The 10,546-nt window shown below is 52.6% G+C and overlaps 4 protein-coding genes across 4 annotated transcripts; 1 reads left to right on the top strand and 3 right to left on the bottom strand.

Annotated features, from left to right (window-relative positions):
- Positions 1-205: 205 nt before the first annotated feature.
- BO80DRAFT_410751 (uncharacterized protein) lies at positions 206-2,422 on the bottom strand. The gene is made up of 7 exons (XM_025717936.1): positions 2,181-2,422; positions 1,865-2,122; positions 1,689-1,813; positions 1,563-1,607; positions 1,348-1,495; positions 368-1,296; positions 206-317 (listed from the first exon to the last, which is right to left on the bottom strand). The coding sequence occupies exons 1-7, from the start codon at positions 2,315-2,317 to the stop codon at positions 277-279; spliced, it is 1,683 nt and encodes a 560-aa protein (XP_025573458.1). The 5' UTR covers positions 2,318-2,422; the 3' UTR covers positions 206-276.
- Positions 2,423-2,553: 131 nt separating this feature from the next.
- Positions 2,554-4,721, top strand: BO80DRAFT_426664 (putative DNA repair protein rad9). Its single transcript, XM_025719828.1, has 7 exons — positions 2,554-2,776; positions 2,834-2,992; positions 3,046-3,181; positions 3,246-3,461; positions 3,516-4,087; positions 4,141-4,245; positions 4,293-4,721. Exons 1-7 carry the CDS (start codon positions 2,663-2,665, stop codon positions 4,317-4,319), a joined length of 1,329 nt encoding a protein of 442 aa, XP_025573457.1. The 5' UTR covers positions 2,554-2,662; the 3' UTR covers positions 4,320-4,721.
- BO80DRAFT_385739 (RCC1 domain-containing protein) lies at positions 4,257-5,787 on the bottom strand. The gene has a single exon (XM_025716995.1). It carries the CDS (start codon positions 5,525-5,527, stop codon positions 4,412-4,414), a length of 1,116 nt encoding a protein of 371 aa, XP_025573456.1. The 5' UTR covers positions 5,528-5,787; the 3' UTR covers positions 4,257-4,411.
- A 271-nt stretch (positions 5,788-6,058) lies between these two features.
- On the bottom strand, positions 6,059-8,694 carry BO80DRAFT_494959 (putative MFS phosphate transporter). The gene is made up of 3 exons (XM_025723914.1): positions 8,004-8,694; positions 7,775-7,942; positions 6,059-7,716 (listed from the first exon to the last, which is right to left on the bottom strand). Exons 1-3 carry the CDS (start codon positions 8,318-8,320, stop codon positions 6,204-6,206), a joined length of 1,998 nt encoding a protein of 665 aa, XP_025573455.1. The 5' UTR covers positions 8,321-8,694; the 3' UTR covers positions 6,059-6,203.
- Positions 8,695-10,546: the final 1,852 nt, after the last annotated feature.

The raw sequence follows: 10,546 nt of genomic DNA, 5'->3' as shown, positions 1-10,546 counted from the left end.
TAACGCGTGCGGGACGCGGTCGAGACGCGCTCCGCCAATCTCCGTTAAGTGGTTTGTTTGCCGATTTCAGTAAGCAGTACTTCGTACTCCGTACAAAAACTACAGAACAACCTACTCCATGTTTGGATTGAAATTAGATCGAGCTCCCACCAAAAAGCCCGTCGACTAATATCAGGGTAAAATCTGCAACTACTAATGTCATTTTGATTTCCTACCATGGCAGTGCTTTTGGACACTAGCCCGTGCAAAAATGCTTCCAAATCTACTATCCAACTTTCACTCGTACATTTCGTCTGAATCCGTGTCGCTATACTCTTCTGCAGGTCGTCAGCCCTTTGGTTGTGGTGAGTTCCGATGGTCAACCTACCTTGAGCGAGACCATAATCGAATGACCCATCTAGACTCACCTTCAGAGTGTCACGGATCACGTTTTGGGCTTCCTCGGTGAGAGAGCTGTCTACTGCGTTTAGGATGGTTAGATTGAAGCCTCTATTCCCGGGACCCAGTTGTGATATGAAGCCGAGTATACCATCGGCAGTAAATCTGCTGAAGGCGTGGATCGCAAGACTTTGGAGCTTTGGCAGACACAGGAACGTATTGAGCGCCCCATCATCGAAGAAATCACCGCTTATCCAGAGCCTCTCAAGGTGAGGAAGATACGGTGTCATGGCGATCACATGGTCCGTGGTAAAGCAATCAGATATGTCTTTAAGTTCCAGTTCACGGAGGTTGTTGAGCTGGCTAATCGCTTGTACAAGTAATTCGTTGCCTTGCATAAACTCACTCGCTTCACCGCGAAGATAGAGATTTTGCAAGGTTTGCTGGCAGGCGAGAGCTTCGTGGAATGCGCGGCCGTCCACCATTGCATATCCAGCTAGGGATAGGGTGGTTAGATGAATCCCTTCGTCGGCTAGAACCTGCGATAGCAAGAAGGAGTCGTCGACGAATCGCCTGAGTTCTAAGCGCCTCAATGATCTGCAACTGCACATCCATTCAGCAACTCGCCTGACGACAGCGTAGAAATTTTCGTCCCGTGCAGCTGGTATTGAGTCTGTCAGTACCAGCACATTCAACGCTGGTGCCGCTGTTAGTGATGGCAGCTCAGCGATCGACTCGATGGTGAGACTTGTCAACTTCAGCTCTGCTAGAGAATTTAGATGCGAGCCTATGCTTTTAATGGAGCGAGGCCCTAATTGAGAGTAACTGAGTATTTCAAAGTACTCTAGCGTATTGGGGCGCAATTCGTTCAAGAACTGTTCACAGTCTGCTTCTGCGGTCCTGGGAGGGTTGTTCTTCCTATCATACGAGGTAAGCCTTACATGTCAGATCCTGGCAGCAGAGCCCTACCATCCATATATCGTAAGGTGTTTGAAAGCAGGGCAGTGGTTGCGAAGTTTATCGCCAGCATGTTGGCTAAGAGCGTCCCCTGACCAGATGGTCAGAGATTGCAGCAAGGGCAAATCTTCGATCCATGCCGAAAGGGTTTCCGGTCGAACTAGAGAGTAGTCAGATATCACTGAGCTCCCCAATCATGTTCCTGGGAGCCCGTAGATGGAGACTACCGTTACAAGACATTCCTCGTATTGACATTGTTTTCTGGACGATTGCTTCGGAAGTCAGCTGATGAGGACTGGGAAGGACGCATATCAATAGCTACTTAAGGGCTTATTGAAAGTGGCGAAACAGACCCGTGCCAATCGTTACCATGACCCAATCATTGTCAGGAACAAGCCTCGATGACCTGAGCCGCTTGTTTCCCTTGGCTTGATAGTCGTGGGAGACAAAATTTAGGAGCTCCGGAGTAAAGAAATCCCTAATAATTGTTACAGAGCGAACAACATTATACCTGCTGGAGGAAACATACTCCTTCACCTCCCCCGTGAACCCGGGGTCCCTGAGAAGGTCCGCAAAGTCATCCAGATCAAGATAGCGAATATAGCTGTAGTAGGGTAGGTAGGTCTGATCCAAAGTAGACAGGACAATAGACCGCCACAGTAAAGCCCACTTTCGTATGGCAGGATCTTGTTCGCCCTTGGTACTGCCCCAAGTGGTGGCCACTCTCCGGGACCTGAACTGCTCGTCCTCTGTTCCTCCGCCCCTCACTGGCGAAGTATCACACAGCCTGTCTTGATATCAGCATCCAACACCACACATCATTGCACCCATACAGCCAGACTCACTTATATAATACAGCTAAGGAATGCTCCGTAAAGCACCGCGAGGAGATTGCGCATTGGAAAAGGCTGTTGTAATCCTTCTCATCGCCCAGGATATCCAAGATGATATAGAGGACGTCACCGGCTAACGCGAAGGTCATTTTCGCGGCAGAGTATCGCACCTTTCAAAAGAGAAACACAACAGTTAGTTGATTGATACTTATCGGCCTATACTCCCACACTTTCAGACACAGCGCCTCTTGGAGCGATGCGCAGTCGTGTTCCTGAGGGAGGAAGTAAGGCGCCTACCGTACAGTACCGCTTATGTAAGCTCGCGTCGTGTTTGCGGTCAGACGTGACAAGACTGGAAAGACCCCATAGTCCAACAAACAGAAATCTCGAGTACTTGGCTGGAACCTCGTTGCAGCCAAAGCTCTTGAGCATCAGGGGACAACAGGGCTCAATCTGTGGCGCTTGATGAGCCGTTTCTCCTTTAGAGAACGGATATGGCGAGTTTATCGTTCTCACTCGCCCCAAAGGCGATATACCAGCTACATGATGCTCTGACGTGTCTAGCAAAATTCGACGACAACGTAGCTTTTGAAGCTGAGATTGATCTGGCAAGTCTATATGTCTGAGGGGATATTATATAAGGTGGCGCTAACAAATTATCAAAGCTTCGACTAAGCGTGCTGAATTTGACCAAGACGGCATACTCTGCGTTTGTTTTTGAGGCAGATAGCTTCTTTGAAACGTATTCCTTCAGCAGAGGAAGGGGTGGCAGCTCATCTAGGGCAGCTCGCCCAGACAAATTCAGTTGTCAGATGTTGATCAAAGTGGGGAGACCCATACCAATTGGACAAATTGTTCCTAAGCTAATATGCAATAGGCTCTTCTGTCGGCTTTCAAAGGGAAATCAAGTGGGCGTGACAAAGACACCTCTGTCGAACGCTGTGAGGTTGAACTCCAGGAAAATCTAGATGAATCTGAGTGCAGACTCGTCATCAGATTGATATGTGGGCTTGGTAACACTTCTGTCCCCCGCCAACATAGACTCACTATCAATAGCGGTTGCTAACAGATTTTCAGGCGTCATTAAACTTTATAAGCTGATGTATGAACCCGTTCATGTACAGCATGCCATATTTGACAGGTCCAAAATAACAAATGAATGGAGTATCGAGCCAAAATACTTGAAGGAGATAACGGACCATTTCGGCCCCTCAGCAGAGCAACTGGACATCTACTCTGAACATGGCAAGGCGGTCTTCACCAGCTTCACCATGAAAAGCTCAGACGGCAAAGGTGATGCTACCGACCTGATCATACATGCGTACGTTATGCTTATTCTGAGTACAGAAATTCTTCGACAACCAATCCACACTTCGGTCGCCATTGATAAAAGGGACTTTGACTACTATTTGGCTGAAGATCACCTTCACGTTGCCATCCACATGAAGGACTTTAAGGCGGCAATAGCACATGCAGAGACAGCAAATACGATGATTACCGCCAGGTTCACACGCCCATGCCGCCCCCTGCAATTCGCATACGACTTTGAGGGCATCAGATCCGAATTCACATTGATGACCAGAGGCGAATCATCGGGAGACGATGCCCCCGATTCCTCTCGAGCAGCACCAGTCCAGCTATCTGCACGGCAAACTCCTGCACCCGTGCAGATAAGCCAGAGAAGTACGACTTCGGAGATGAAACAAATGCCTCCCCCTCGCAGTCGGTCTATCCGACCTCTCACCGGGACCTCCACTCGAGCTTCACAGTCAAACACAGAAACTCAGCGGCCTCCACCATCGATCGAATCCGACAGCCTGTTTGTACCAGCGGACGACGATAGACAATGGGACGTACCAAATGAGGAGGATGAGGGTCAAGCTGAGGACGAGCTCGGTTGGGACGCAACCGGTGATCAGGTACGGCCACAACTCATTCACTTTGGCGCTTCTTCACTGACATGCGTCAGCAGACAAGCATCGGCCCTGGGCTACGGGATATTGAACCCAAAATGGCACAGCCAACTGCTGAAGAAGAAGATGAGATGGGTATCCCCCCTACTCAGCGCATGTCACAGGTACGTTGAGCGCGTTCTCATCTGATGCTCGAGCTAACAAACCGCAGCTGCACGGCCTTGGTCTCTTCGACTGAATGGCCAAACTTTCCCTGAGCACAACACCAGCACAGGAAACTCACCCTCAGGGCGAATCCCGTCCCCGCCGGCGCAATTACAGTCACAATCCTTAGTCACGAGTGATCACCCAGCTAGTTGCACAACCCGCGCCGATGCCAACAACACTCGACACCTCTTCCGGCAGAGGAATTGGGCTGCATATCCCCTTCACATTACCCTGAGCATCCGTGACCGGTCCACAGTTACCATGCTCACCCCACCCACAAGCCACAACCGTCTGCTCATCAATTGTCGCAAGCACATGCTCACTACCAACCGCCAAATCCGTTACCCTCCCCATCTCCCGCGGGGGCAGCTGCCCGCGATCATTTCTCCCCCAGGCGACAACCTCCCCATCCTGACAATGTACATAAATCCCATGCCAACTAGCCTCTATACTCCTACACCCCACCGGCGCAGGAATCACACTCCCCGCCAAAACTCCCCACCTATCATCCGCGGACCCAAACACAACAAACTCCCCCTTTTCCCTATCCCCAACCACCACCGTGAACTCCCTCCCACACGCCGCCCCCGTCGCCCGAAACCCGACCTCACCAATCCTCACAGGCTCCCAAACCACCTTATCCCCCTTCCTCGCCTGCCCCAGCTGCCCTTTCCTGGCCGCTCCCCACCCACACACTTCCCCATTCTCAAGCACCACAACCGTATGTCCCATGCCACTCGCAATCCCCACCACCTTGTCCCCAAACCAAATCTGCTCCACATCACCACCACCACCGCCCTTACAAATAGCAACCTCCTTCCCAAGCCCCAACTCTCCCTTCCCTCCCGACCCAAAAACAAACACCCTCCTCCCCTCCCCTTCCCCCTCCCCCGAAACCAAAAACGACGCCTCCCACGTAGCAGAAACATCCCTAAACCGCTGCACCCCATCCACAACCACCTGCCGGAACCTCATCACTATACCATCATCACCACCATCACCACCATCACCATCACCAGGGACCACACCACACCTTCCATCCACACTCATCCCCGTAGCATAGACCCGTCCATCAGAGAATAACACCAGAGTATGATTCCCACCTGCCGCAATGCGAGTGATCTCCGATGCTGGTGGTGCGATATCATCGAAGAGACATTTCGTAGGCGTGGACACATCTTCAATATGACCGATACCGAGTTGACCGGAGCCGTTGGAGCCGAATGCGTAGAGGGGCATTATATCTTATATTTCCTTTCTTTGCCTTTCCTTTCCTCCTCTCCTTTCGTTTTGGTTCTGGATCACTGGGTGCGTTGTTTTTGTGGTGAGTTGTTGCGGGCTGATTCGGCTAGAAATTGGTGAATGGACTGTCGTGTAGTACCAAGGAAATTGATTATGATAAGGAGAATCAATGATTGGTAGTCAAATGTGAATCAGTAGCAGTCATGGCGGGGTTGTAAACAGATGATGGGTTGAGATGGATACCGCTTTTCTTATCGCCTGCCTGTTTGGATGCTAGGTGGGAGGGGTGGGATGGTTTGACCGGCAGAATGAGGGGAGTCCCGGAAGCGTGAAGACTTGGGGTGGTGAGGTAAGGGACGTTGCATTTTTAATGGGGATTAGAGTTACCATGGAGTGAATTACCGGGGGGTGTAGAAGATAATGTGGAGGTCAGATCATGCAACAATCATCACTTGGGTATATAATATTAATCGACTTCTATATACTAACGAGTACCATGTATGTACCTGGGTATTGAGTGCAAGACGAAAGAAGCTCTCGCTCGACAAGAACAATATACTAAGAATGCAAAAGTGAAGCGTGTCGTCATCCAAAACAGACATGCCACATCCAATCAATCACACATGCTCGCTTCCCAAGAAAAAAAAAAAAAGACCCACAAAAGACGCCATGTTTATAGTTCGGACTTTTCATTAAAAGATTCCGTCGAGGAATCTTGCGCAGCCGGAGGAAGGGCAAAATTGTCCGTCTTGGTGGCAGTCTGCTCCATCGGGCGGAACATGGGGCTGGTACGGTGGAAGTAGGCGTGGACATGGCCCTCGAGGAGGGAGTCGTCCGTATCCTGCACGAAGTCCTCGCCCTTTTCGTTCTCGGAGATCCGGGCAGCCATGGCAGCCTCCCACTCCGCACGGTATTCCTCGACCTTCTGCTTGTAGTCGAGTTCGGCGTTGTAGCTCTTGCCGACACCCGTCAAGCGCTCCCACAGAGAGAGGTGCTTGGCGTGGATAGCGGGTCCGTGGTAGTCACCCTCGCGGCCGTCGCGAATGTACTGCCAGCGACGTTCCTGCTCCTTGAGATCAAGACCAGTGGTATCCGGGAGGAAGACGAAGGTCAGGAGCATGCCGGCAAGACCAAACCAAGGGACAACATAGAACTTGGTTTGGGTGTCGATGTAGTTGTACAGGACGGAGGCCAGGAGCGCGCCGCTCTTACCGCAAGCGGCGGAGAGACCGTGAGCCGTGGCACGGATGGGAGTTGGGAACACCTCCGCAGCCACCAAGAAAGTGACCGAGTTGGGACCGAACTGGTTGAAGAAGGAACTCAGGAAGTACATCGCCTGGAAAGCGTGGATGTTCTCCGGCTGGACGTAATAGTCGTAGTGGAAAGCAGGGATGACGAAGAGGATGAAGCACATGAGGAAACCAATCATCTGCATCCATTTGCGACCGTAAAGCTTGTTGTCAACGAAGAAGGAGGCGCAGTAGTAACCAGCCAACGACACTCCGATATTGCACAGACTCCAGAGCCAAGTCGGCATAATGGAATTACTTCCAGGGCTCAAAACCTTGATGAACTCGGAGCTGAAAAGCTTGTTGCCGTAAAAGAAGACGTCATTGGCAAACCAACCACCCGCCGTAGCGATGATGCGGAAGCCGAAATAACGGAAGGTCAGCTTCAAAGAGTTGACATCGTAGCCAGTAACAGATGCCTTCTTCTTAGCGGCAGCGAGCTGCTTGCTGGCTGCCTTCATGTGGTAGGCACGGTAGTACACCAGCCACAAGGTGCCGACAGCGGGAATGGCGAACGAGATACGGTAGGTCCACTGGGTAGCCACCGAGGAGTAAGGCGGGTTACCGCTACCGTGGTGGAAGATCAGCAACAGGATGATCAGGATAGCTTGGTTGAAGAATTGACCCCAACCCTGCATCAGGAAAGCACTGGTGACCTTGCGACCACGGTGGAGGCGGTCCTCCTTGGTCGAGACCTTTCCAGAGCCGACAGCGTTCTCCATACCGCTAGTGGCAGTCATCGGGTATTCACCACCGACACCGATGCCATAGACGAACAAGGACCAAGCATAACAGATAATCCAGCCGTTCTCAGTGACACCCCATGCAGCAGTAAGCATGACCAAACCGAGCAACATGATCGCAGCGTCTTGGATGAGACCCCATCGGCGACCAAGCCTAACGTTGGATTAGCCAACCTTGCCCGCAATGTACCGCAGATGATTTCACAACATACCAATCACCGATAACTCCGACCAAGATCTGACCCATGATGATACCGACAATCTCGAGATAGTCGACCGCGTTGATCCACTGCTTGTTGCAGGTCTGATATTCATCCCAGCATGATTTGAAGGAGGCCTCAAACAGAGGCTTGATGTTTCCAATCGAGAACAGCACGTAACTAGAGCAAGCAATGTGAGCCACGCGCGTTTCCCAGGTCTCCAAACTAGAGCAGTACGTACCCTTCCAGACCCAGACCAGCACCAGGAAGCACCATATTTCGGAAATAATACGAGATCGGGGACAGAGGATCCTCCTTGGTCATCTTCCAGATCTCACTAAGCTCACGCTTGGCTTCTGCGGCATCGTAGGATCCGACGAACTTGACCCGCTTCAGGAGGGGTAGGTCCGCCCAATACGTGCCGTCGGGCGTGTAGCTGTCATCGGGGCGAATGAGCTCATCGAAGGCACCCTTCTCGTGGATGTCCATATCCTCGAGAGGGTTATGGGTACCCGACATGTCAGGCCCATGAGGAGCACGAAGGCCAAAGTCGGTCATTTTGACGTCGTCGGATGACCAGTCGACTCGAGGTTCGACGGTCCGGGCAATTGACGACGGAGGGGTGGACGCGAGAAGCGAGCTGAAGACGTCCTGAGGCGTACTCCTAAAGAAGGAGGAGGGGAAGAGGGAGCAAGCTCGAGTTGACCGTGATGGAAGCGTCACACACGATGCCGGCCACGTTGGACACGGCCATCCGTCGAACTTATATCCGGAGGGTAACGGCAAAAGAAAATCTCTGGGCGCAGGCGGACCAGGACCAGCCCACCAGCACGCCCCAGGCACATGTCGAAATGGTGGAACGTGATAAGCCAAAGGCCGGACTGGTTACGGAGAAGATCCAGCATAGTGGCGGGTTCCACTGTCCCTCCGAAGTCGAGGCTGCCGTGTCAGTGGTGAGTGGCAGGCAGGCAGCCCCATCGCCCAGACCCGGTTGGTACCCAGAACACCGGCCAGGGCCAAGCAACCCTAGGAGCGGGTGAAACTCCCACGAGCCTCGAAAGCATAATTTTTTTCCAGGCGCCGGTTGGCATTTGCGTTTTCGTCGCATCATCGACCCGGCTCAACTACACTTGTGGTGACACTGCAGACTTTACACGGCATCAGCCCTCGGGGTCCCGGCATGGTCGCACTCCCCAGTCGAGTTCTCCTTGCTCAGTGTATCTCGTGGTTTCTTTCCTAATCCACCCTAGTCGCGACTCCATCTAGGCTGGACTTTTTTAAACCCGCCCACTTGGGGCGAGTGGCGGCGGAGCCAACTGATGGATTGATTACTCTCTACTAAACTAGTCTACTTTAAGTCCTGCACTCGAGGCGGGGATCTTCCGGCCGCGAACTTCTGCCACTGGCCAATAAACGGCGCACGTGGTGGCAGAATCCCGCTAGATCGACGGTCACCGCCTTCTAGAATCATGGACCCTACCGCTCCCCCCGCCAATCAGACGCGCCATCCGGACGCAACCGGCTGACCGGGCAGCATCCGGCATGGCTAAGCTGTTGTCTCTCCACGCCATCTGGTGCCGAGGGATGCACGGCAGCACTCGACACCTCCCCCCAACAAGGAAGGAGGCCAAGTGAGCAGGTCGGAGATGATGCTGACCTGGCGGGTAGCGCTGCGGAGTAACCGTGTCCTACACGATCATGAGGTGGGGAAAGATTTGACATGGAGATGAGGGGTTCCCTCGGGCCTCAGACGGTCAACGGTTAAATCTCGCTCTCGTACAGTCTATACGCTGGATGCATCGCTCCCATTGACTTGTCAGCCCCTCCTTGCATATGCGCATGCTGACAGATTTCTAGAAGTCAAAATTCCATAGCGGTGCCAATCATGTTCCAACTACCTTCCAGATGACACAGGGGCTCTAGCCCAGACCCCGATTCCCTCAGAAGTACGTGGACGGGCCGGCGGTCGTTGCCACGGCCGCAGCCGATCTAGATACATACCCAGGAGTCCAGGACCGATGTTGGTGCGGCAGACATGGGGGACGCATGTCGATACCTAGCCGATCTACTAAGATTAGTACCTTAGTCCGAGGGATCTTGGCGCTCAGACGCAGCCATCAGCCAGTGGGAGGACGTCTAGCGATCACGTTGCGGGACGCTGACCTTCTGCTTGCTGATAACGACCACATCTCCCTGGAACCTTAATCAACACCCATCCTGACACCTAATCTCACCAATGTATGGTCCCTTCTGGGTCAGCATCGTACCCACGGTGGACGGACGTATCAGAAGAGATTCCACATGGTAATTGAACCTGCCATATCCCTTGCGTGAATGGATCTCTGGTACGTGGCTGTATGCCAGCCACGAGAGACGATAGCTGCGCGGCCAGAAACGTGGGTCATTCTTGTGTCTCGGTCACGGATGAGTGATGCAGTTGACAGCTGCTCCGATTACCAACCTTGAACTACTTCCCGGCGGACATATCCGATTCTCCCTTCCGAGTACGGAGTACGGCGCAACAATGTCTACCTACCTATCTCAGTAGTGTTGTCGACCATCGGGCCTCCTATGAGGCCGGTTCTTCCGTTTTCCGGGGGCCAATGACATTCAAGGATTCACCCCGTGCCTGCTCCGTGTATTCTTGATGGCAACGGAATCCCCCTATCGTCCCGGCACTTTGCACCCTGTGAGGTAATCCCGCTGATCCAAATTACACCCTACCCCTAATGATCCTACAAGCCCTGCTCCTTGAAATCGCCTTTCGGCTTCTGCAGGGTCCAT

Source organism: Aspergillus ibericus (assembly GCF_003184845.1).
Source record: "Aspergillus ibericus CBS 121593 unplaced genomic scaffold BO80scaffold_30, whole genome shotgun sequence".
Taxonomy (NCBI): Eukaryota; Fungi; Ascomycota; class Eurotiomycetes; order Eurotiales; family Aspergillaceae; genus Aspergillus; species Aspergillus ibericus.
The sequence above is the reverse complement of the archived record's forward strand: the minus strand, read 5'-3'. Positions and strand labels throughout refer to the sequence as shown.

Coding starts and splice junctions, on each gene's coding strand:
- BO80DRAFT_410751 (XM_025717936.1), bottom strand. CDS start 2,317: ATGACCTTCGCGTTAGCCGGTGACGTCCTCTATATCATCTTGGATATC. Junction 1,496..1,562: donor ACGAGGAATGTCTTGTAACG/GTAGTCTCCATC, acceptor ACTACTCTCTAG/TTCGACCGGAAACCCTTTCG. Junction 318..367: donor CGATTATGGTCTCGCTCAAG/GTAGGTTGACCA, acceptor GACGACCTGCAG/AAGAGTATAGCGACACGGAT.
- BO80DRAFT_494959 (XM_025723914.1), bottom strand. CDS start 8,320: ATGACCGACTTTGGCCTTCGTGCTCCTCATGGGCCTGACATGTCGGGT. Junction 7,943..8,003: donor GCTGGTCTGGGTCTGGAAGG/GTACGTACTGCT, acceptor TGCTTGCTCTAG/TTACGTGCTGTTCTCGATTG. Junction 7,717..7,774: donor GTCGGAGTTATCGGTGATTG/GTATGTTGTGAA, acceptor ATCCAACGTTAG/GCTTGGTCGCCGATGGGGTC.
- BO80DRAFT_426664 (XM_025719828.1), top strand. CDS start 2,663: ATGGCGAGTTTATCGTTCTCACTCGCCCCAAAGGCGATATACCAGCTA. Junction 3,182..3,245: donor CAGATTGATATGTGGGCTTG/GTAACACTTCTG, acceptor ACAGATTTTCAG/GCGTCATTAAACTTTATAAG. Junction 4,246..4,292: donor CTACTCAGCGCATGTCACAG/GTACGTTGAGCG, acceptor AACAAACCGCAG/CTGCACGGCCTTGGTCTCTT.
- BO80DRAFT_385739 (XM_025716995.1), bottom strand. CDS start 5,527: ATGCCCCTCTACGCATTCGGCTCCAACGGCTCCGGTCAACTCGGTATC.